The sequence below is a fragment of the Pantherophis guttatus genome, chromosome 2, assembly GCF_059756535.1.
Source record: "Pantherophis guttatus breed Tessera chromosome 2, ASM5975653v1, whole genome shotgun sequence".
Lineage (NCBI taxonomy): Eukaryota > Metazoa > Chordata > Lepidosauria > Squamata > Colubridae > Pantherophis > Pantherophis guttatus.
This window is the reverse complement of record NC_142064.1, coordinates 24,496,337-24,523,538: the sequence shown is the minus strand read 5'-3', so window position 1 is coordinate 24,523,538 and position 27,202 is coordinate 24,496,337. Positions and strand designations below refer to the sequence as shown.

At 38.8% G+C, this 27,202-nt stretch overlaps 1 protein-coding gene across 6 annotated transcripts in view; it reads right to left on the bottom strand.

Annotated features, from left to right (window-relative positions):
• GHR (growth hormone receptor) overlaps positions 1-27,202 on the bottom strand; it is a 139,984-nt gene that overhangs the window by 3,904 nt on the left and 108,878 nt on the right. For 3 of the 6 annotated variants that reach the window (XM_034440812.3, XM_034440814.3, XM_034440813.3), the window contains 5 exons: positions 14,601-14,730; positions 10,032-10,198; positions 8,669-8,847; positions 6,792-6,954; positions 3,003-3,093 (listed from right to left, as the gene is read on the bottom strand). In XM_034440812.3, the coding sequence (XP_034296703.2) occupies positions 3,003-3,093; positions 6,792-6,954; positions 8,669-8,847; positions 10,032-10,198; positions 14,601-14,730 (730 nt within the window). The remainder of the gene's footprint in view (positions 1-3,002; positions 3,094-6,791; positions 6,955-8,668; positions 8,848-10,031; positions 10,199-14,600; positions 14,731-27,202) is intronic. The other 3 variants (XM_034440815.3, XM_087888229.1, XM_087888230.1) reach the window with 1 other exon arrangement.

Sequence of the window (27,202 nt, the reverse complement as noted above, 5' to 3'; positions counted from 1 at the left end):
TCAAGATGCTGGTTGTAACCTTCAAACCCCTATACGAAGCAGGAAATGCTATGGTTCCCCTCTCCTAAAGAGGTCCATCTAGTGAGACCAAGGAGAAGGGCTTTATCCGTAATGACTCTCTCCCTGTGTAATATCATCCTGGCTGAGATAAGATTGGCTTCACTTTGGCATTCTTTCGCAAGGCCCTGAAGACCTGGTTTTGCCAACGGACCTGGGGACTCGAATGGGTTGGAGCCCATCAAATGGCTCATTTTATTGTTGTTGCTAGAATGTTCATTGATTCATTCATAAATAAGTAATAAATAATCAAAACCAGGACTCTCCAACCTGAGCAACTTTAAGACTTGTTGGCTTACAGCTTTGCTGGCTGAGGAATTCTGGGAGTTGAAGTCCACAAGTCTTAAAAGTTACCCAGGTTGGAGACCCCTGATCTAAACCATGCCAAAATCATTGTTATCTGAAAGTCCTTTTCACAGTTGCTTATCTGTTGGGGAATTGCATCTTTTAATATTTATTTATTGATTGATTGATTGAACTTGTATGCTGCCCTATCTCCGAAAGGACTCAGGGCGGTTCACAACAATAAAAACAAGCAAAATCAATGTTAAAAATACCCAATAAGATTATAAAAAGACCATTAAAATCCCCTTTAAAATCCCTTCAGTCCAAATCAGCCAGGTGAAATAACCATGTTTTAAGATCACGGCGGAAAGAGCGAAGGTTAGGGGCCACCCGGAGCCCCAGGGGGAGCCGATTCCATAGGGTAGGTGTGCCCACAGAGACGGCCCACTCCCTAGGGGTTGCCAGCCGACATTGTCTGGCCGACGGCACCCCAAGGAGGTCCTCTTTGTGAGAACGCACCGGGCGATGGGGAGCTGTCGCTGGCCGCAGATGGTCAGCCAAATACCCCGGGCCTAAGTCATGTAGGGCTTTATAGGTAATTACCAGCACCTTGAATCTCACCCGGAGGGCAACCGGTAGCCAATGCAGGTCCCACAGGAGAGGTGTAACATGAGAGTGTCAGGACACTCCCATTACTACCCGTGTGGCCGCATTCTGCAGCAGCTGAAGCTTCCGACTGGTCTTCAGGGGCAGCCCCATGTAGAGAGCATTGCAGTAGTCAATCCGGGATAGCTCCCCGAAGCTAATAGCTAATAGCTCCTTTATCATACACTACAGTTTATGAATACTAAATTCTGCTTTAATAGGCTTTCAATCTAAACTTGGAGTTCCAGATTTTTCTTGGATAGATTCATCCAGTCGTATTCTAGTTCCCATGATTTAGAATTTCAGTTCTGAGTAATAAAGAAGTGTATGTTTTTCATGTGGGGTTGCTCAGCAGTATTAATTTTGCCAATTTGTCCAGCAATTTAGCTAATTGGTCTTCTGCAACTCTGCACTTGTCCTTTGACTCCTAAGCAAAGTTTCTGAGAAAAGTGAAGGTATTTTAACCTTTCTTTTTGGCTTCTTTGCAAAGCAGCATTCGCCAAGCAATTAAAGAGCAATATGCTAGCTTGTAGCAATTTTTAAATACCTTTTCTTTCTCCCTCTATAGGAATGAATCAAGTGCAATTATGATTTTAATGAAAAAGTCACTTCCTATTCCCCTTCAATGGGAGGGAATCTTTTATCCTGCCTGTAAAGCATGATATAATTCATAATCCTTTCCCACATTGCTGCCAGTAGCCGGCTGGTTACCCTAATTGCTGTACTCAGTATGCAAATCTGAGTGAAGCCTAATCAACTCAGCAAATACTGTCTACAAGGGAAGCTCTAGCACAGCACCTTGGCAACCTTTCAGAGATCCACCATGCAACAATCACAGCTCTCTTGTTGAATTTGTTCTGGCTCACTCCCAAGATATACTGCACACTGCACAATAACCCTGGATGTACTTTGCAAACTCAAGAGTCTGCGGCTTAATGCCAGGGTTAGCTGAGGATTAAAATAGAAGTGTAGTATAGACCTCTCCATTGCATCAGTCATAAAACTAATTGTCTGGAAAGAGTTTCTGAACATCTTTTTGTCCTGATTAAATAACAAATTGGCTGGCTATTGGGGGCGAATCACTCGCCCCCACGGAGAGGGCTCGTAACTTGGACGTCCTCCTGGACGCACAGCTGTCTTTAGAAGATCATTTGACGGCCATGGCCAGGGGGGCTTTTTATCAGGTCCGCCTGATACGCCAGTTACGCCCCTTTCTAGATCGGGACTCCCTACGCACAGTCACTCAGGCACTCGTCACTTCCCGCCTGGACTACTGCAACGCTCTCTACATGGGGCTCCCCCTGGGGTGCACCCGGAGGCTCCAGCTGGTCCAGAACGCGGCCGCGTGGGGGATTATGGGGGCGACGAGGCGCTCCCATGTGACACCTCTCCTGCGCGAGCTGCACTGGCTCCCGGTGGTCTTCCGGGTGCGCTTCAAGGTGTTGGTGACCACCTTTAAAGCGCTCCATGGCTTAGGGCCGGGGTATTTACGAGACCGCCTTCTGCCACCAATAGCCTCCCACCGGCCAGTATGCTCGCACAGAGTGGGCCTCCTCCGGGTGCCGTCCGCCAGACAATGTCGGCTGGCGACCCCCAGGGGGAGAGCCTTCTCTGTGGCGACGCCCACCCTCTGGAACAACCTCCCCCCAGAGATACGTACAATAACAGACCTCCGGATTTTTTGTCGGGCCCTGAAAACCTATTTATTTCAACTAGCTGGGCTGGCTTGAGTTAAATTTTAAATTGATTTTAAATCGGATTGTTTTAATTTACGGCCAAAATATTTAATTATTTTAAACTGTTTTTTAAATTTTGTATGTTCTGTTTTTTACTTTGGCTGTTCACCGCCCTGAGTCCTATTTGGAGAAGGGCGGTATAGAAATGGAAACAAATAAATAAATAAATAAATGTACCTGGGAGAGCCAAAATAAATTGACTTTGTCAAAAAATTTCTTAGAGAAAAGCCACAGAAATTGGATGAGTAGATTAGAGGCGAAAATCTACCAAAAGCTTACTTTTGTTGTTTAGAAAAGAAGACTATAGACAGCATCACCATTAGGCCAAGTATCCCAAAGGCCAACACCACAGGCCAAGGAATTTGGAATTCTGGAACAAAAAAACAATTAAAAATGTAACATTTGTATCACTTTCCAGTTTTGTTTATGTTTCTTTGATCAACATCTTGCTGTTTTATGCTTGTTTAGAAAATATCTGCATGTGATGTGTAGATTTCCCACACATGGCATCTCCCTAGTAAGTCAACCAGGTCTTTCTTATTTAGTTCTCTGAAGTTGGTCCAGATAAATTGGATTTCAATACCTATAATTTTCCAATGGCTATGCTCTCTGGCTATTGAAGTCTAACACCATTGGAACACAAGCATGCCTTCTATCGCATAGCTCCCAGCGACCGGTAAGATCCCACAGAGTTGGTCTCCTCCGGGTCCCGTCAGCTAAACAATGCCAGCTGGCGGGCCCGTGAGGGAGGGCCTTCTCTGTGGCTGCCCCAGCATTCTGGAACCAGTTACCTCCTGAGGTCCGGACCATCCCCACCCTACTGGCCTTCCAAAAAGCTGTGAAGACATGGCTTTTCCGGCAGGCCTGGGGCCGTTGATCTCACTTTGCGATCTGGCGAGATCCGGGCATGAATGGTGTGAATGCGTTCTAAGGTTTTTAATGTTTTTTAATCTTTTAAATGTTTTTAGAATGGTTTTTTAAAAATGTATTGTGAGCCGCCCTGAGTCTCTGGAAAGGGGCGGCATATAAATTTAATTAAATAATAATAATAATAATAATAATAATAATAATAATAATAATAATAATAATAATAATAATTATTATTATTCCCCATAGTTGGATCAAGAAATGCCCTGAAATATTAGGCATCAGCAGCAACATACAAAAATTCATGGAATCTTCAATGAACCTCTGGAAAACAAAACTTATGGCTAATGAAGAAGAACTGGGTGAAGTTGAAATTAAACGAGGCATTTTCCAGGGCGATTCCCTTTCACCCCTACTTTTTATACTCTCAATGCTACCACTGACAATCATTTTGAAGAAGATGAACTGTGGATACGAACTTGCAAAGAAAGGACTGAAAATCTCGCACTTGATGTACATGGATGATTTGAAGCTGTTTGGTAAAACAAAAGCTGAACTGAATTTATTAATTGAAAACACAAAAGAATTCAGCCAAGACATTGGTATGCAGTTTGGAATTGACAAATGTGCAACAATAGCAACCAAAGCAGGCAAGATCATAGAAGAGGATGGAATAGAACTAGAGAATGAAGAAATGATAAAGGCAGTAAAATCAGAAGAAGGCTACAAGTACTTGGGAATTTTAGAAGCCTCTGACTTAATGCATAATAAAGTCAAGGAATTAACTTCAGCCAAGTACATTCGACGAATTCGTAAGATATTAATGTCCAAATTGAGTGGAGGAAACATCATAAAAGCCATAAATACCTGGGCTATACCTGTGATTAGATACTCTGCAGGAATAATTGACTGGACCCAGATGGAGTTAGACAATTTGGACAGAAAAACAAGGAAGCTTATGACAATGAATCATGCCTTGCACCCTAAAAGTGATGTTGACCGATTATATTTACCAAGAGCAGAGGGTGGTCGAGGACTCCTACAAGTAAAGCAGACTGTGGAAGAAGAAAAATGCAGCTTGAATGATTACATCCAGAAAAGTGAAGAACCAATGATTAAGGAAGTAAATAAAGGAGGCCTTTTAAAGACAACTAAAACAAAAGCAGAATATAAGAAAGAAGTAATTGAGCAGCGAGCTGAAAATTGGAAACACAAAGCTCTGCATGGCCAATACTTGAAAAGTATTGAAGGCAAAGCTGACCAGAAACTAACTTGGAACTGGTTAAGATCAGGAGTACTGAAAAAAGAAACAGAAAGCTTTATTTTGGCAGCTCAAGAACAAGCCCTAGCCACAAACTGTATGAAGGCAAAAATTCAACATGTTACCACCAACAGCAAATGCCGCCTCTGCAATGAGAAAGATGAGACAGTCGATCACCTGATCAGTGGGTGCAGCAAAATTTCACAAACTGACTACCTACAACGCCATGACCGTGTTGCTAAAATCATTCACTGGAAATTGTGCCAGAAGTTTGGATTTGAGTACAGCAAAAACCACTGGGAACATCAGGTTGAGAAAGTTTTAGAGAATGAGAAACTCAAGATCTTGTGGGACTTTAGGATTCAGACTGACAGGCACTTGGTCCACAACACACCTGACATAACAATAGTTGAAAAGAAAAAAGTATGGTTCATTGACATTGCAATACCTGGTGATGCACGAATTGAAGATAAGCAGCAAGAAAAAATCACAAAGTACCGGGACTTACAAATTGAAGTTGAGCGACTGTGGAAAAAGAAATCGTGTGTTGTCCCGATTGTAATTGGAGCCCTCGGAGCAATACCCAAAGGGCTACCCCGCTATTTAGAAATTCTAAATTTGCCGGACTTGAACATTTTGACTCTACAAAAAACCACCTTACTCGGAACAGCTTACATCCTCCGACGATACCTTAACAGTTCCTAGGTCCTTGGTTAGGACTCGAGCTGCTGAGCTATTAACCAGCCTCAAAGGCTGTGAATCTCACTAAAGATTAACCAATAAATAATAATAATAATAATAATAATAATAATAATAATAATAATAATAATAATAAGAAGAAGAAGAAGAAGAAGAAGAAGAAGAAGAAGAAGAAGAAGTAAGCAAGCCACGGGTGTCAAACACGCCGCGTCATGTTGCTGTCATGTGACGTTTCACAACGTTTCCCCCCTTTGTGGAGCTGGGGTGGGAGTTGCTTGTACATGACGCATCCGGCCCATGGGCCTCCAGTTTCACACCCTTGTTGTAAGCGACATTCCTTTTGTACATGTACGAGATGTCATGATGCACTACAAAAGGGATGGTATTTGTAGCACAATCATCTGCCTCCTTTTCTCCTCCCTGTGGACACTTCTGATCTGAAGATAACCAGATTGGGAAAAGCTGATCTAGTTGAATTCCATTAATAAACCAAGACATTTCTAATGCGGTTAATACAGTGATAGATATTTCTTCCCCACTGTAAGAAATAATACTATTTGCTGATTCATATTCACCGAGGCGTTTCATTTTTTTACAGTATTTGCTCAGAATTCAAATATTTTAAACTGCTATTTCTAGCTTTTCTTATCTTGCAAATCTTGCCACTGTTTTAAATCGCTTCGGTTCCTGCAAGGCTAGAACTTCCAATATTATCCTTATTTTGCTAGCTCGATCAGCAGCTTGCTTGCAGCAAGTACAGTAAATTCATTTCATATAATAGCAGTAATACCAACTCACCAAAGCATAGATATCAAATAATAAGACAATACTGGCTATTTAATTTGGGTAATTTTAAGTTGGGTTCAGAAGAATGTTGCACATGTCCTCAAGCATTCCATGCACAGGATGAGCCAAATACAGAATAATAGAGTTGGAAGGGACCTTGGAAGTCTTCTAGTCCAATCCCCTGCTTAGGCAAGAAACCTTATACCATTCAGACAAATGGTTGTCCAATCTCTTCTCAAAAACTTCCAATGTTTTTGAGAAGTTGCATTCACAACTTCTAGAGGCAAGTTGTTCCACTGATTGTTTTAACTGTCAGGAAATTTCTCCTTAGTTCTATGTTGCTTCTCTCCTTGATTAGTTTCCATCCGTATGGGCATACAAGTTTGTAGTGAGTTCTGATGTAAGGTGTTAAGAAAATATTTCAAAAGCAACATCATAGAAGAAGTTTTTCTCACCTTCCTCACATGCCACCAGTCCTTTTGAATCAAATGATACATATAGCACATCACTGAATTCGCCATAAACTTCAGGTGTTCCTTTTGCTCGAACCCGTATCTCATAATCGTGGCATGTCTTTAAAGAATATACTGGAATTTCGGTGCCACGTTTTGGATCCAGCTGTAATAATACATTGAATCTCCTCAATTGATTGTTGCTACTCATAAAAAAGTACTCTTTAAAGATAAAACTTATGCAAGGAGGCAGAATTAGTATCCGAGTGGTTTGAAATTCTAGAACATTCTTTCCTAAATTTAACCTGGTGCTTTCCAGATGTGATAGACTTCAATACCCAGAATCCTCAACCATCCATAAAAAAAACACCTGGGAAATGCTTCTTCTACAACATTAAGGTGAATACTACCTTAATATGTATTGTGTATTAGAACTAATTTATCAACAAGTGGTTCTAATATTTTCCAATCTTTTATTCAATGAATTGAATGAGGGTTGAGTGGACACTTAAGAATTTTGCATGTGATACAAAACTGGAAAGGTTGACTTTAGATGGAAAAAAAGGAGATTGGCTTGAATGATTGATTGAAATGGAGGGAATTTTATAGGGAGAACTATAAAATTCTGCATCTAGGGGAAAAAATGTAGGGCACAAATATGGGATGGGTTAGACATGGCTTGTAGAAGTAAATGGAAAAGAGTTCTGGGATGCCCTTGTTGACATGAGCCAGAGGTTGAGATGTTCATTGCTAAAATGGCAAATGCAATCTTGAGCTACATTAAGAGAAGTATAGAAATCAATTCATGAAAAATAATTGTGCCACTTGACTCTGCCCTGATCAGATCCCACTTGGAATACTATGTCTGTTCCTGGACATTCAAAAAGGGCAGTGACAAATCGGAGTTAGTTTGGAAGAGGGCTACTGAAAATGTGAAGGTGATGGAAACAACCCCCTTGAGGAATGATTATAAAGGTTTTGGGTATGTCTAGACTACAGAAGAGGCTGAGGGGAAATATGATAGCTGTCTTCAAATATCTGACGTGCTGTTATGTAGAAGAGGAAGTGGACTTATTCTTTGTCACCCTAGAGAGCAAGACACAAACCAGTATGTTAAAACTATAAGGAAGCAAATTCAAGTTAAACATCAGAATGGTTGTGAAACAGGCTACTGTATGAAGTCGTGACATCTCCTTCACTACAGGTCTTCAGAGAAACTGTGGGATCAACTGTGAAAAGATGTTCTACTGAATCTTCTGAACAATGCTTGGATTAAATGATCCCTAAGATCTTTCCCACCTCTATGGTTCTGTATAAGTTGCAGATACCCACACTAATTTTTAAATGTTTTTTTTCTTTTACGGCAGGCTGTGAACTTAATTGTGCAACTTTATTTCTTGGACTACATGACTGAAGTGTACATTGTTGATGCAATACAATGCTTATTTTTAAGTCCAAGCTGTGCTATTGGCTTTATCCATATGCAAGGAGGGATATAGAGAAGCAGAGGGGAAAATGTCAGCGGTCTATTAAATAGTGGGATCTCCATCTGTTAAATATTAAATACTGAATACATGAGTAAAACACAGTATGAGAAATAGAAAGAAAAAGCTGGAATTGTGGAAGCATTAAGTGTGTTGCAAGTCCCACTTGCACCATATATTACACAGGAAAACAGAGTGTGTTTACAGAGTCTATGAATATAGAACTCATTGATTTGCAAATGTGCAGATGTTTTGTTTTTAAAGTATTTCCCAAAATGTAAATTACAAGCTTTTAAGCTTTTGAAGGTCCCAGATGTTTGTCTTTCATTCCCAATACCTCTGGATAGCTTCCCCCAGTTGGGGAAGGTCTCTAAGTTTTGCTCTTGCAATACATACCTCATGCCATTCTGTTGCATTGATATCTTTAAACTGAAGCTGATAGAAAGGTATGAGCCATCCAGCATCAACATCTGCAGAGAGTGGAGGATTCCACCTAACCTTTATATCAGTATAGACACCACTTGGGCTGATGTTTAGCACTGTCCAGTTCAGCCCAATTGGAGGATCTGGAATTACTGTGATTTAAACACATTTTCACACAGAGTTAATCAAAATGTCATAGAAAAAGTCATTTAACAGTATACCCCTCCCTCCATCAGCACACATTATAAATAATACAAACAGTATTATCTTGAAAAGACTGTTTGCATACTTTAAAATACTTAATGCACAAATTGTACTGGTATTATGAAATTGTACTGAGGAAGGATAGTAAAGTTCCTATGCATAAACAGCAGTTTGGGATTCTGACCAGCAGTGATCTTCTAGGCCAGGGTGAGGAATAGCATCTGACGAGTTATTATAGTCCATCAACCTTTTCTTAATGTTCCCAGGATATGACTGTCAGATTTTGGCAACACATTTATTGAAAACTGGCACTAATGCATTACTTTTCAATTTGAGACAGGACACACATGAACACTGTACAATAAGCCCTAAAATAGTTTTCAAACAGTTGAATAAGGTGCTACCCTTGTACCTGGGACAGTCACCCTCCTCATTATGTGGTACCTCGACATTATGCGGAGTAATGACCCCATCTGTTTCAAGGTCTCACATTTAGCTATTTTAATTTTGAATAGGGTTTTGAATTGAGCCACTGTAACGGTGAGCAGTGATTTTAGATCTTGCTCTCAGCCCAACATGCCCCACAGGGTTGTTGTTATGGGAAGACCTACCTAGAACTTACTTAGAACCAAACTGAACCTGAACTAAACCTGTTAGACAAGAATAGTAAAGTCATGCTTCTCTAAGTTGTAAAGAACAAAGATAGGCAGGAACTGGGAAGCATAAGTGATATCTTCACCCAGAGCCGAATTCAAGAAGAGATACAAAGTGGGGCAATTTTCATTGCAGGAAGGTTTGCAGAGGTCTTCAAACTTGGCATCTTGGCATAGTATAGCTGGCTGGAGAATTCTGGGAGTTGAAGTCCACAAGTCTCTTTTTTTTTTTTATTGAAAAAGTTTTCAATTACAAATTTTTCCCCCTTTCCCCCCCCTCCCTAACCCCCCCTCACCTCCCCCTCCCCCCTCCCCCCTATGAAGTCCACAAGTCTTAAAGCTGCCATGTTTGAAGACCTCTGGGTTAGAGAAAAGCACAAATTATAATAGGAGCTGATAAATTTATTTTATGAAAATCTTTGTGTGTGAAACGTTTAGTCTAAGAAGCAAAGCAAAGGGGATTCATATCAAAAGAGTACCTATATCCTCCACCCGGAATTCTTTTTCATCGTATAACTGATCTGCAATGTAAAGCCGAACAGAGTAAGGGACCCAAATGGAGGTGAAGGATTTATTGAAGTAACAGCTGTTTTCGCCAGAAGTTGTATAATCAGGACAGTCTTTCCATTCTTCCCCCTCACTTGACCTAGAAATGGTAAACCAAATAATTAAGATGGACTCAAAGGACTAGAAAGAGGCAGGTAGAACCTCTCTAATTACCAAGTTAAAAAAGTATTGACAGACTACTGGCATGTCATCTGTTACCCCCATTGCTGATCCCTGCCCAGATTCTACTGCATCTGTACTAGATCACTGCCAGATGGCATGGTCCTGAATTTGCTTGTGTGGGTCGTGGTAGACAAAGCAACTGGTTAATCTACCAGCCTTGCTGCCCTTCCTCTTCAACCCATCATTAGTTAATGACACTTATGCAAGAACTAAATAGAGCTGTGATGGCGAACCTATGGCATGCGTGCCACAGGTGGCATGCGGAGCCATAACAGTGGGCACGCAAGCTCAGCTCCAGTGCACATGCGCACACCGGCCAGCTGATTTTTGGGCCTTCTAGGTCCAACTGGAAGTCAGCAAATGGGCCATTTCCGGCCTCCGGAAGGCCTCTGGAGGGGTGGGGAAGACTGTTTTTGCCCTCCCCAGGCCCCTAGAAAGGCTCTGGAGCCTGGGGAGAGCGAAAAACGGGCCTACCGGGCCCACCATGCCATCGTGTGCCAAAAGCGTGGGGAGCGTGGGTCACATGTTCATGCGTGGAGGCGAAGCGCATAAAGTTATCGGTATGGGCACGTGTGCACATGATCCACCGCGCTCCCCCCGCTTTTGACACGCGATGGCAAAAAGGTTAGCTATTTCTGAAATAGGGTGTCCTGACACCACGCCTCTGTCAAGTATCACTATGTTGTTTTGTCTGCCCCTCCTCTCAGATCCCATTCTGTCAAATTAAGTCTCATTAGACCAGGGGTGTCAAACTTGATTTCATTGAGGACTGCATCAGGGTTGTGTTTGACCTCGGGGGTCTGGAGTGGGTATGGCCAGCTTGACGTCACCTGTGGTGGCCCAAGCGCTCTGCCAGTGAAAACAGGCTCCCGATCTCTGTTTTCGGTTGCAATGGCCTCCTGCAACCTTCTGCCAGCGAAAACGGAGCTCAGGAGGGCCCCTCCAATTCAAATCTTTATTCTCTCAGGAGGGCCGCTCCATTTTCGCTGGCAGAGGCACCGCGGGCCAGTCCTTCGCTGTTTCCAGGGCGGCCCCATGGATGAGATCTAAGCACCCTGCGGGCCGGATCTGGCCCTTGGGCCTTGAGTTTGACATCCCTGCATTAGACTATTATCTATTTGAACCTGGGACACTACTGGTCAAGGTATTATTGCCAGCTAGAGTAGTCTACTACTCTTGTGCAAATTCAATGAGTTTCCAATGTTGCATTGAAACCACAGCAGAATGATGGCAGAAGAGGCTAACCAGGGGCAAGAAGGAATGGGATATACCCTTACCAATCTGGGAAAAAATTTTGTTCTTTGTTTATTTCTTCTGATGCTCAGTACACTTTAATAGAAGTATACATGATTTTACATATCTTATAACAGTCCTTGAACAGTGTTGGAATGAGGGGGGAAACAAATAAGCAAAGAAGCGTTACTTGAACATCATGCCATTATTAGGGACACTGACCATCTTAGCAGATATTATTGATTAAATGTTTGTTTAAAAAGAGGAAGGGGAAACCAATGGCCAGCCCATAGAACCACAAATGTGGCTGAGTACAAAGCTTCCAATTTTGTCTTTTTGTGAGTTTCCAATTTCTAATATCTCAAAATTTATTCTGGAAATACGTGTTATGTTAGAAAGGAAAAATCAGGGTTGAACTAGCATATATGAATATGTTCTTCATCCTGAGAAAATGCCTCATCAACTTTTCTGCTTATTTATTGTTAAATACGGTAGCATTTTGAATAAGAAAAAGAGGATATTCTTGTTTTTTAAGGCTTCACAATAGGAAAGGATACTATATGTAAAATGTGTGATAATGACATGGCCAAGCCTGTCAGGTATTGTTCAAGTTGGGTGTAAACATGAAGTGCGCTCAAATCAGTGGTGGGTTGCCCCCGGTTTGCACCAGTTCTATAGAACCGGTAGTAAAACCGGTGGAGGCTCCGCCCACCGACCCTGATGTCATCAAAATGCTTCTGTGCATGCGCAGAAGCTTCTGCGCATGTGCAGAAGAGCACACACGCATGCGAGCAAAGCGAGTGTGCATGCGCGGCCCCGCTGCGAACCGGTAGTAAAGGTAAGTAGAACCCACCCCTGGCTCAAATCATGTTCCAAAGAAACCTGCACAACAATTTCAACTGGCAGGATCTAAGAACAGGGCCTTCTCTGCTGTTGCCTCCATCCTTTAGAATATCTTACTTTAAGAAGTGAGATGGGCCACCACTCTCTTGCCTTCTGAAGTAGAGTTAAGACCTGGCTCTGCTAATTGACATGGCAGACTCAGATGTAACCTTGGGGAATGGTTGATGGCTTGAGGGCACTCCCTCTAGCTTGTTTAACTTCTTAGCCTTGTCAATTTCTTAACTTTGATTTTTTTTTACTTTTAATTTGTAAATTTTAATCTTAACTTTAACTGTTGCCTTCTGGTAGAACATACAGAACAATTAAAACTCAGACCACATGTTTTCTGAATAGTTTTTATCCCACAGCTATAATTGCACTCAACAATGAACAAAAGGGCCACCATCAGTGAGCTGTTGGACAGCATTACTTGGTCTGTTGTGTGGATATTTGGATAGTTTAAGGGTGGGGAATTTGTGGTGGGTGGGAGTGTGTTTGGGGATTGTTATGTGTGTTGGACCTGATCTTTGGGTGTTAAGTGAATTTTGTTGTATGGGTATACTGTGTATACACGTACAATGACAATAAAGTTGTTGTTGTTGTTGTTGTTGTTATGTTTTTAACTGTGCTTCCAATTATGTTTAACATTATTTTATAATGTTTATAAACCACCAAGAGTCACTTACGTAGGTGAGATGGGCAGTGTCGAAATCAATAAACAAACAAAATGGCAGACATGGAGTTTGTGTGCTCAAGCCATTGTCTTTGTTTTACTTCACCATGCTGTATACAGTACTCTGGGTTCTCATGATAAAATTGGCACAATTTGTTGGCTATATAAAGGGGAAACATTGCTTGAGTGCCAGAGAAACTAAAGACAACTGCCTCAGGCATGAGTTGGCTTCAAGACTGGATGAAGGCAATAAAAATGTGGTAATTTTGCATGTGAACCCAACTAAACATCTGAGTATAAAAACCCTTGAAGATATGGGTATTACAATATACATAGATCAGCCCATCCATGGAGAAACCAAACCTCAATTTTTCAACCAAAACTCCATGAAAAATAAGCCACTGCAGATAAAGTGACCCTTTAATATTTTGCATCTTTTTCAATCTATTCTGAACGACTTTGTTTTCCTATTTTGTATGAATAAATTTTGTTTTCCATAGCAGATTTCATTCTCACAATTGGCTTATCTGTAGATGGAAAAGGGATTTGGGGGAACTGAATGATTTGATGGCCACTAGATGATTCTAAAAGAGCATTACAGAAATTCATTAAAATTACTAATTAGATGCAACATTTCAGTAGAGAAGCAATGTGTGCCTGGGATTCCTGAAGGTAGGGATTATAAACACCACTCTTTTAAACTTTATTTAAGGATTTCCTGGAGGCATCTGGTTGCCCAAAATTGAAGGTGGAGAATCAGTGGTGAAATGTAAAATTTGTTACTACCGGTTCTGTGGGCGTGGCTTGGTGGTGGGGGTAATGTGACTGGGTGGGTGTGGCCAACTTTTTTTTTTAACTTTTAAAAGCATTTTTTCTACAACCTTAAGAGATTGCAGAAAAAAATGCTTTTAAAAGCCTCTGATGATCCCAACTGAGTCGCGCGATCATCAGAGGCTTTTTTTTTTTACTTTTAAAAGCATTTTTTCGGCTGAAGAGGTTGTTAAAAAAATGCTTTTAAAAGTAAAAAAAAAGCCTCTGATGATCACATGGCTCAGCTGGGCATTTGGGGGGGTGACCGCAGGGATTTTTGCTACCGGTTCTCTGAACCACCCGCCGCATTGCTACCAGATCGGGTGAACCGGTCTGAATCGGGAGTATTTCACCCCTGTGGAGAATGTACATTTGGTTTTCTTCATTAGGACTCTTATGTTCTTACAAAGTTATTTTACATGTTGTCCGCCATAACATGACTAAAAACACACTTCCATGTGTCTGAACGAGCAAGATTGGTCTGGAAGAAACCTAAACTCTTCTGTTATCCAACCATGACATTAAGCTTGGTTGTCATTTAATGTGTCAAACAGAAATTTATCTTCTGATCCTCCAGGCGATGCAGTAATGCATAGCTTAGTAAGTATTAAAAGAAAGATGTTCTCATAATTGAAAGTAGGACTTTATTTCTGCAGTTCCAACAAAAAATGGAAATTATTTCAGATAATAGTTTTCAAAGTCATGATTCATTTCTCAGTACCTTATTGAGTACAGCAATTGAATTTTTCCTGGTTCCAATTCAAGAGGAAAATAATCTGTATACCAATAACAAGAGAATGTTTCCATTTCAGGTGATCGACACTGAATTATATGTGGTTGCCCTGAAGCTGCTGTAGGGAAAGAAAAGGAAAAAAAGGGGAGGGGGACGAATAAGAGACAGGAACATATGCTCAGAGACAAATAAAATTCAGAAAGTTGAGACTGAAACATTACAGGAAGGCTCAAAATTATCTATACATATAATCCTCAACAGTTCATTTAGTGACTGTTCAAACAGCCACTGAAAAATGTGACCTATGACCGTTTTTCAGTTACGACCTTTGCAGCATCCCCATGATCATGTGATCAAAATTCAGATGCTTGGTAACTAGTTCATACTTATGACCATTGCAGCATCCCAAGGTCATGTGACCACTTTTTGTGACTTTCTGACAAGCAAAGTCAATGGGGAAGCCAGATTCACTTAACAACCGGGTTAACTAACTTATAAATTGCAGTGATTCACTTAACAACGGTGACAAGCAGGGTGGTAAAATGGGGCAAAATTCACTTAACAAATGTCTCACTTAACGACAGAAGTTTTGGGCTCAACTGTGATCATAAGTCGACCTGTACTGAAATCCAAATTTTACTACTCAAATCTGATGTGTATTTGTGTACTATTAGATGTATTTATTGCTATTCCTGGGAGGGGGAATAGGAGGAGGGACAATTATGTACTCTGCTGTGAGTTATAAAGGTGGGATAAAAATTTAATAAATGAATAAGTATTTGATTGTACATTTTCCACATAGTTTGAAACTTTGGCTTTTCATATCAACTTTAGTTTTGAGTGATGAAAGTTGTTGACATTTGGGTAGTTTTTCTACCAAATTGAAAACACCTTGCCAGATATATTTCTTTTTTAAAAAAATTTATAAACTTTATTAAAACAGATATAAAACACATAAAACACATACGACAAAGACATAAAAATACATATACAATAAACAGTTATAAATAATCAATCATTTGAAGCGTTTGTTTCGTAATGGTCTTTCAGGTAATACAGTTATACTTATTCCCTTAAATCTTAACTTAATAATTTCTTAGTATCATTTTTCCCTCTTTTCACTTCTATTTTCTAAGACTTCTGCTTTAATAATCTGTATATTATATTTTTCTCTCTGTAATTTTATTCGTCCATAAGGGAGTAATTTGTGTACACTTGGACTTCTATTCTATCTAACTTCTAGTTATATTTCTTCCATAGTAGCCCTATGCCATTGATACCATTTATTCCAGACTTTGTAAAATTCAGTGTCTTCTTTTTCCTTTAGCTGCCAGATATATTTCTTGCTGGCAATCTGGACTTGATTACACTAAAGCAACAGCCTCTTTACAGATCTTGAGCAAGGGGTTGGACTAGAAGGGGTTGGACTCCAAGGTCACTTCCAGTTCTGTTAATCTGTTATTTTGTTATGCTGTTACATCAATTCCTTAGGAGAACAAGTGACCTCTTTCCCCTGGCTCTAAACTTAGCTTCCAAAACATGTTTTGCTGTCCCCATAGCTAATATCCACTGTACTTTTCCTAGTTTGTTGCTTGTAGCAGGGGAGAAATTATCCTTATTTTATATTCTGTGCAGGCTTTCCTTAACTACCTTCTTAATTCCAGCTCAGAGACCTGGTTCAACCAAAACAGCTAACAGGAACATATATATGTGCAGTTGTATACCTTCTTTCAGCTGCTTCAGTTCATATTGAACTTGAAATTCTGGGTTTAGAAAATTTAGAACTACGCCGCCTTCGGTATGACCTAAGCATAGCTCATAAAATCATCTGCTACAATGTCCTACCTGTCAATGACTACTTCAGCTTCAACCACAACAAAACACGAGCACACAATAGATACAAACTCAAGGTGAACCTCATTTTATGTATTCAATTCATTTTTTTTTATTTTTATTATATTTTTATTGTTAAAAAATAACAAAAAGGAAAAAAAATCAATACAAAAATCAATAGTAAGGAAAGAAAATCCCCCCCCCAACGTGCTACACAAACGGAAAGGAAGTTTTAGGAACTTGAAGTCTTCAATTCTTCCAGAAATCTCTTTGATAAGGTACTGGTGCCGATTCATCCAATCTCCCAAGTGCAAAGTCCACAAATGGTTGCCAGGTATTCCAAAAAACATTTTCTTTATATATACCACTTCTAATTTTAATATCACAAGTCAATTTATCATTTAATGCAAATTTCCATGTTTCATTGTACCATTCTTCTAATTTTAAGTCAACATTTAATTTCCAATATCTAGCAATTATAATTCTCCCCATTATAACCAAAATCCTCACCAATTCTCTTTCTCCAGTTGTTAATGTTGTTTCATTCAATATTAATAATAATATGGTTTCTAATTTCAATTTGACCCTCTTCTTAATTATTTCAAATATTTCATTTTCTATCCTAGACCAAAAAAGTTCAACCCCATTACATTTACACCACATATGAACATATGTCCCGAGTTCCACTTTACATCTCCAACACATTTTATCCACTTTATTATCCATTTGAAAAAGTCTTATTGGGGTCAAATACCACTTCCAAATAACTTTGTAATTATGTTCTTTAATCCTTATTTTATGTATTCAATTCATGCTTATATTTATATATATTATCTAATATGTACTCAAATACATAAATACATAAATAAATAAATAAATAAATAACCCCATTACCACTTGTGAAGTGTTGTTTAGGTAGGTTTTGAACATGGGTTTCATGCTTTTCTGGATGGTGTGAAGATGCTAGGCAAGGCGCAGGGTTGTATCAAGATGTCTCTGTATCTCTCTCACAAACACACATATCTTATTTCTTCTGCTTCACTTATACAGCTCCCACTTCCCCCCCACCATCACGATCAATTGCTCCACTCATTGGGCTGATCTAAATTTCTGAGCTAGAGATTGATTTGGCAATCTGGCAGAAAAAAGGAACAATCTTGATTTGAAAGAGCCAGACTTTTCTATTGCCCAAATCAGAATGACTCTGGACAAGGCAACTGAGGGGGGAAAAGTATGTCTACAAAAATGAGGAGTGCCAAATCGACACCAGGCCTACGCTATCACCTCAGGGGTGGTATTCATTTACCTTCGCTACCAGTTCGCAAATGCAAGCGCGTGCATTCTGCGCATGCACAGAGCATCAAAAACGTGACGCGATGACGTCTGGGCAGGTGGGTGGAGTCTCATGCAGCCGCTGCTACTGGTTTGCCCGAACTGGATAGAACCGGCTGAATACCACCACTGTATCACCTCATCAACACCGAGGTCAGTGAAGCATGTAAGATTGCATCCACATGTCATAGCCTCTTGGCTAAGAGGAAAAACACTACATCAAAGTGGAACAACTAAGGATGAGTTTGAGTTACCGTATTTTTCGGAGTATAAGAAGCACCTACCTTTTTTGGTGAGGAAAAAGAAGAAAAAGAAATCTCCCTCTGCTTCTGCCTCTGCGCAATTTTCGTTTTCATTTTAGTTTTCAGCATAGCTTGATTAGCACAAGGAAAAAAAAAATCTGCTCCAGCAATTTACCTCTTTGTAGCAAGCAGCAAAGCCCTGCGCAAAACAGCTGAGAGTCGGGAGGGCGATCCAATCAACTTGTGCTAATTAGGTTGTGCTGAAGCTGAAAGGAGCTGTTTTTTCTTGCTGTTTGCTTGCAAGAAGGTAACTGCTGCGAGGCAGAGGCCAAAGGGTGGGGACCAGTGGGTGCGGCTACATTCGGTATATAAGACGCACCTAAATTTTCACCCCCATTTAGGGGGGTGAAAGATGGGTCCTATACTCTGAAAAATATGGTATTTAGATACGAACTGGGGACAAGATGAAGGTGACATCATGGGGACATTGCAGGGGGAAAAAAGGCTGCTGGGGGCATGTCTGTACCACATTTATGTTCCAGTAGAGAAAGGTCCTTTAACTGGAGTATCTTTGCGACATTCAACATTCAAGAAACCTTCTCTGAAAGCTGAACCTATTCTAATCTACCCTAACCCCAAATCACAATACCTAAAAATGATTTAGTGTCAATAAATTCTGAGTAACCCTTTCCCACGCTATTGGTGTCTTCCTTCCTCTGGTATTTTCTCACAGCTTTTCTATCATTTTTCATATTAGAAAAGAAATCTGTGAAAGGAAGGAAGGGTAGAATAGTTGGAGAATAACTTTGGAGCTATATTATATTATATTTATTATTATTTATTATTATAATATATTATATTATTATAATATATAATATATTATATTTATTATTATATTTGGAGGTGGCTGGATGGAATCATTGAAGCAGTCGGCGTGAGCTTAAATGGACTCCAGAGGACGGTAGAGGACAGAAAGGCCTGGAGGAACATTGTCCATGGAGTTGCAATGGGTCGGACCCCACTTCACAATTAACAACAGCAATCTTTGGAGCCTTCAGTCTGAAAGCTTTATTTCTCTGTATCATAATTGTACTGAAATTTTGGGCTCAATTGGGATCCCAAGTTGAGGCCTACCTATATCAGTTAATTGCAAATTAATATGTTATTTTTCAAGGACTGGAGAAAGATTTTAGGCTTTAGGGATTAAAAACTTATTTTGCTCCATCCTAATATCTTCTCTGTTGATTCAGTGCCATTATATTGCAAGTTGCCCAGAGCTATCTAGTGTGAGAAAAAATGGTGTAAAATAAAATGAATTCTACTAGTTTGTCAAAGAAATGAAAACAGGAAAACAGAATATGGCATAAAATAGATTAGAATATTGACATGGAACACATTGTATATGTAATTGCTATTATCATTTTGAATGCTGCTATCACATTTTGAATGCTGCTATAAATCCCAGGAGGTAACAAAATCAATATTTCCATTTTAATCGCCATTTGGGAAGTAACAATAGGCATCTGTTTTTATTCTTCACACCCACAATCCATCCATACTTGCTATATTACTTATGACTGGAATATACAATATCTAGTTCTCTTTTAAGAAGTGGATTTGGATATGGAAAAAATATGTGAAATTCAATAAAAGCTTAAAATGGCTTGAACAGTTATTATTTACAGCTGAAAAAAGAGAAAAATCAGCACCCAGATGCTGTCATTGATTTTATATTATGAATGGAAGCCAGCTATTCATATTCTTGATCTTAAAATCCCAGCTTAAACATGAACAACGTATATTTTATGATGTAAGAAGAGTAAAGCTAACTTGTATAATATAAAAACTTTAAAAAGTTCTTTGCAGTAAAACTTTTTGACATTTTTAAAACGAAAAGCAACATTTGAATATTTTCAATGAAAATGAACGAATTGACCAGTTATCTAATTTTAATGGAGTGCCTGAGAAACTGTGCTTGGCCAAACATCCCACAATGCAGGCATAATCACAGAGGAAATATTTAGACTAGTAGTTCTCAGCCTTATGTAGTCAGTAGAAAAGAATTCACACTAAATTGCAATGCTATTGGCACTGTTGGTAGAAAGATTATAGTCCAAAAACATCTGGGAGCTTAAAATTGAGAACCATTGCATGAATTTTGGTGGTTATATGTCTATGAGGATGGGCTTCAAGAGATGATTACAGCATGCAGAGAATTGATTAGGAAAAGGTCACCAACGTAACCTTTTCTCGAGCCATTAAAAGTGAACACCAGCAACTTAAAGTTAATTTAGAAATAAAGAGTTGTGAGTGCAACCTTGTTAAAATAGGGCAATATGATTAAAATGCTTAGCATTGGACAGCAGCGAAGTTATCACATTTTGTACCATTTGCAACTTCTGGACATTCTTCTATGGGGAATGCCTTCCAAGAAGGAGGTCACTAGATCATGAAAGAGAAGATGCTAAGTAAGATAGCTGGCCACCAGCCAAATCAGGTAAAAGATCTCATAACTAGTTCTGTTCTTATCCTAATGTTCTTCAGATGAGATGATCTGCAATTAGCTGGAAATTTAGATGGTCTAAATCTTAATTTCCAGCTAGTATGGCCAACAGCCATGCTTCCTGGGAAACTCATTATCCAACACATCTGACTCTAGATTAGAGAAGGCATACCTAGTGTAATTGTTATACTATGACTGAATTAAAAGCATAGAAGTTAAGCTTATCTGGATTACTTTTGCTCCCTAGCAATAAAGATCAGAGAAATCCGTGGTGATTTACAAGATGAGTTCCTTAGACTGTGCTCAAGCATACAAGCAAGCTGCCTCAGTTACACGTTTCCATATGGAAAAGTGATTTTATATATTAATTATAACTTAATAGCTATTGCATTTATTGGCATAATACTCAATCTATACATTTTCAGGTTTAATTAATTGTTCTTTTGGTAGTATCCCTACAGATGAGAGGGATGAGAAAACGATTAAAAATACATTTCCAAATACACGTCCAAAATACAGGTAGTCCTTAGAACTACAACAGATCATTTAGTGACTGTTCAAAGTTACAACAGCACTGAAAAAAGTGACTTATGACCATTTTTTCACAGTTACAGCATCCCCATAATCATGTGATCAAAATTCAGATGCTTGGCAATTGGTTCGTATTTATGACCTTTGCTGTGTCCCAAGATTCAGTGATCATCTTTTATGACCTTCTGACAAGCAAGGTTCGAAGGGGAAACCAGATTCACTTAACAACTAAGTTACTAACTTATCAACTGCAGTGGTTCACTTAACAATTGTGGCAAGAAAGGTTGCAAAGTGGGCAAAACTCACTTAACAAATGTCTCACTTAATAACAGAAATTTGTGGCTACATTGTAGCTGTAAGTTGAGGACTACCTATAGACTGATATGCTGCTCTTCAAAATTAAGGCAATAGAAAACATCCTCACAAATTGGCATCTTACACACTGTTACAAGGACAGAAATGGTGCTTTTAATTTATTTTGACCACGGATACTTGCTACACGCTGAATTCTGGGCAAGCAGGGCTCGCTGCTATGACCTGTCCGTCTTGGATGACCCTGTATGGCATAGCTCATAGCTTCATTGCGCTGCGCAAGCCCGTTTGCTACAATAAGGCAGTGATCCATAAAAGGGAAAGGCAGTGATCCATGAAAGGGAATGCCAAGTTAGTAGCACTGAAACACTGCACAATTTGCAGGCATAATTCAGAAAGCAAACATGCCATTTTTCCCTTGAGGTTATCTTAGGATCATCACAATGTTTTTTCCCACTCTCTTGCAGTTAGGGCCCAGCAGACTAATCATATAAAATCATGATACTGAAACCAATGTATAAATCAAGTCTTCGCAGGAAATGCAACTCCCCCAGTTTTTATGTAGTTTAGGACTTACAGACCACAATATCTGATGATATAGCTAGTAAGTGTTGGTTAAAGAGAATCATAGATTCCATGTACTACAAATGGAATTTTAAATCCCTCTTTGAGGGTGATGAGCGGTTTAAAAAACATGAAATAAATAATAAATAAAATAACATTTCTGAAGGAGAGGAATAAGTAACATAGATTTCCCTTACAAATGTGGTGGTTGAAAAGGAAATCCCAAAATGCAGTAAATAGTAAGTCATGTTGAAAGTCAAGGATTTTGAGAATATTTAAATGTATCCTTTATGACAAAATGCAGTAGTTTGCCAATAGATTTTGCCAAACTTTTGGATAGGTTAGATTTTGCAGACCAATTGATTATATGAATGTAACATTATCACCCAATAAGAAAAATGCATCTTATAAGAACATAAGATGCTGGAATAACTCATCTTAGCCTAGAACTGTTTATTGGATCAGCAATACATTAGGAAACTACAAAACATTCCAGCTCAAAATTCATTCACGCCTACAAACTGAATTGTACATCTATCGGTGAATAATGCTATTTTGTTATTTTGTGAACTTTGACTTTTTTGAGTTTGCATAAATAGAAAGAAGCTTATCTTCCTGATGGTAATTTATTTTTACCAGATTGTCTCTTTTTTAAATTCCAAAAATGAGTTGGAACAATGTATTTCCATATGATCTACATGTAATGATAACTGTAAGTTTGAATTAATTTATTATTGATCAAATTGTTACTGTATGGAGCTCTTCTTTTTATATTAGTTTTTAATGTTGATTTTAATCACTGTAGTGAATATTAATTGCTAATATATTTTGTTACAGCAATACTTTGTTACATCCCACATCAGTAGAAAATGATGTGGTTAATATTAAAATGAGAGAGCTTAAAATGAGATAGATATTAAAATGAGATGCTTTATCTGTCTGGCTTAAATGTAATTCATTAGTAACCCAATATGAAAACAACTGCATTGCTTTACAGTCAATAGAAAATGGTAACCTGCACACCACGTTTCTTACCTGAGCTACTTTTTAAAAAGTGAGAGCACCAAGTCTTATAGAGAAAGCTGGTGGCAAGCATGAAGGAGGAAACATGTGGCAATATTTGGCAACTTGGTGTCAAGGACAATTTGTTATGGTGTCAGCTGTAGAAATGATACAACCAGGAGGTGGCACTACACAAGTACAATATAGATATGACAAAGGGACAATCAACTTACTTTCATCTTTGATTTTAGCATGATGTCTAGATAGGTCTCACAACAACAAGTTATACACAAATTATACGCAGCTTTCCAAAACTACAGTTTTTAGTGGGTATCTGGGTTGGAGATTATGAGAACTGTAGCTTAAATACATCCAGAAATTACAAGCAAAAGCTTTAAAAAACAGTAGTTGGCAGAAAAAATAAATAAACCTGCATTGATAGTTAAGGATAACTTCCTTTATTCGACATTATGTTTTATTTTATTTTCTTATTGTGAGTTAGCTCTGGAAGAGATAGGGTAGTAAATGAATACATTGCTGGGGGAATTCAATGATGATGCCCCAGTACACTAGTTAGTACAGTCACTGAGTGCCCTATAGTAAAATAATCATAAAGGCTACAAGATGCCCTTCCATGACCAAACAGCTCCACTGTATCATGATTGTCCATTAGCATATGGATGGATGGATGGATGGGATGATGGATGGATGCATAGAAAGATTCATATCCTTCCTTTCTATATGACTTTAAATTTGAATCAATTCTCCCGGGAAACATGAATCTAGATCCTATGAAAAGGGACCAGAACCTCAAAAATATTGAGTGGCGGTTTTACAACTAAGTTTTAACTTTCACCCTTTCATCAAAAGGATTAAAGGGAGTGCAGTAATGAATTCTACTAGAAGTATAAATTGTCCATATGGAGGATTCATATAAACAACATGGAACATTCATTGTTACTTACATAAATAGCAGGCCTGGGCATGATTTTTATTACATGACATAATAAAAGCAAGGTTGAAATGCAATTATTCCTTAATTGGTTTTTCACATAGTTCTTCCATTGAAACATTTTCTTCTAAAATAAAATAAGTAGCTGTACATTTATTTATAGCTAAAAATTAGAAACAGTGGCACTGGAGCAGACAAAAATTTTCTTCTGAATAAAAACTACAAAGGCACATTAGGAATAAAAGCCTTGTGACAAATGAATGCTATTAAGGCCAGAATAGTCCATCTTTATTGATACAAGGTCATGCTTGGCTTTTAATTTTCCCAGTGGAAACTTCTTCTAATAAATTGTTAGGGTCATGATAATGAAGTGTGTAGAGCAAAACTTGAATTACAATTTAGTGTATTAATTAGTGCTATTAGTGTACCTCATGCATTTAACAATTCTCCTCTGCTGTGTTAAATATGATTTTGCAGCAGCATTGAGTTTTTTTTTAACAAACAGCATCCCTGAATCAAACTTAGAATACTTTAACCCTATCTGGTTAGTATTTGAGATGGGGACCATATGAAAATTCCCCAGGCTATAGTCTGGGAGGCTGAAAAGTATTCTGGCAGAAAGAAATGGAAACTAATTCTGTATTCTGTCAAAACCAGATGTATTCATTATTGAGATCTAAGAGAGTTTTTCTCTTTTGCAACTGTTGTGGCGATCCCTCTGGGTACCATATTTATTTATTTGTATCTTTCCTTTACTGTTTTTATAAATAACTCAAGGTGGTGGCAAACATATACAATATCTTATTTTGTGAGATGCATTGGGCTGAGAGAGAATGACTAGCCCAAAATCACTTAGCATGCCTAAAGTGGGACTAGAACTCATAACCTCTTGGTTTCTAAGATAGCACCTTAGCCTCCAGACCAAACAGGCTCTCTATTCAAGAGTTTGGAGAGCTACCTACAGCTCAGGAGGTGGCAGAAGTGAGGTTTCAGAATCACTGAATCATATATTTCATAGATCCTAGAACGCTCAGGAACTAACTACCAGAGGACTGGAAAACAACTGATTTGGTTCTCATCTTTAAAAGGGGAAAAAACAGATCTAAGAAACTACAGACCAATCAGTTTGACATCAATACTTGTGATGAACTTGGAAAAGATAATCCAACAATGGAATTGTGAACACCTAGAACAAGCAAAGCTATTACTAGAAGCTAGCATGGGTTTATCAAAAACAAATAATGCCAGACAAACCTTATAGAATTCTTTGACAAAGTGACTAAATTAAGTGGATCATTGAAATGATTCACTATGGGCTTGGCTGACTTAGACTTCAATAAGACATTTGACAAAGTAGACTACTGACTGCTTCTTGGTAAAATATAAAATGTGGGATAGACAGCATCACCACCAGAAGGATTTGTAATTGGCTGACCAACCACATTCAACATGTAGTCCTTAATGCAACTATATCAACATGAATGAAAGCATGCATTGGGGTGCACCAAGGCTCTTTGGCCAACTTCTCTTCAACATCTTCACAAATGTTTTTAATGAGCAGACACCTCATTAAATTTGCAGACATCAAGCTGAGGGAATAGCCAATCTTCCCTTAGAAGATAGGCACAAAATCCATAAGGATATTGACAGACCTGAATATGGGCCCTATCCAACAAAATGCAATTCAGTGGTGACAAAGGTAAGTCTTACACTTAGGCAAGAAAAAACAAATGTACAGGTATAAAATAGGTGGTATCTGACTCAACAGCAGTAACTGTGAGATGGATCTAGGGGTCCTGAGAGCAACTAAAATATGAGCCAGCAGTGTGCTGCAGTGCCACAAAAGCCAATGCACATCTGGGGTGCATCAACATGATCACACAAAGAGGTAGTAGCGCTTTATACTGCAGTGGCAAGACCACACTTGGAATACTGAATCCAGTTTTGATCACTAAAATACAAAAAAAAATAATTGTTGATACTATAGAAAGAGAAGAGCGACAAAGAAGAGAAGAGCAGAGAAGAGCAAAAAAGGGTGGAGGGAACTGGATTAACAAGGGCAAGGAGTGACATGTTAGTGGTCTTCCAGCTTTGAGGGGCTGTCACAGAGAAGAGGGGATGCTATTCTCCAAAGCACCTGAGGACAGGACAAGTAACTCTTGGAAACTTATCAAAGAAAGATACAATGTAGAATTAAGAAGAAATTTCCTGTCAGTAAGAACAATTAATCAGTGGAATGGCTTGCCTCAAGAAGTCATGGGTGCTTACCACTGGAGGTTTTAAGAAGAGTCTGGATAGCATTTTGTCCAGAATAGTATAGGGTCTCTTGTTTGAGCAGGGTTGGACTAGAAGACTTCCAAGGTCCCTTCCAACTCTGTTATACTACATTTTGTAGCTCAAATTGAGCACCCTCATAATATAGGACCTGATCAGGACCTTCTCTAATGTCTAATTAAGACCCTCTCTGAAATTCTGCCTTTACTCCGTGCCTCCATTAAGAAAGTAGCAGCCTTATAATACATTCATATGTACTCCTAGGCTCCAAAAACAGAATGAGAAACATCAATGAGTGAATCCAGAAAAAGTAAGACACAACAACAGTCCTAACTACTATTGGTTAAATATTCATTACACCTTTCTTCATTCTCTCTGAAGAATAACTTACTATATTACTGCTATAAATCTCATATCTCATTTTCTCTGACAAAATGGGACAATGAAATATTCACTCTTAAATTACCTTAGGGATGAATATATATGCAGTTGTGCCACGCTGGAAGCAATTTCCTGGAATTAGCAGCTTGGCTCAGACCAGGATTTGGGACTGAAGATTAACTGTCCTGCATGCTAATGACGTTAAGATGTCTATTAAGATTCTGTGTTATTATCTGATGTCCTCCCCCATTGGAGAGAGAGAATAACAGGACTTGTGTTATGATTCATTAGGTGAAATATATGTAATATCTAATATTTAGCAACACAGTTCCAATTACAATGTTGGAAAACCTTCCTTGGAGTCAGATGGCTGCACTGGTCATGGGTAAAGTTTCATGGGTATTGATTTATTAAACGCCTGAAAATGTTACATTTTGGAAAGAAGTCAAGATATGCCTTCCCTATTTACAACTTTAAAATACAATCTAGAATATTATATTCCTCCATGAAGCTACACTATGTGTGCAAACATGAGGTTTGTGAAACTGTACCTCACATACCTTGAGAGAATGCTGTGTCTAAAAGGCAACATGCAAGTATTTTTTAAAAAATCAATAAATGCATAAATCATAAGGTATCAGATGCCAGACCAGCACAATTTGTT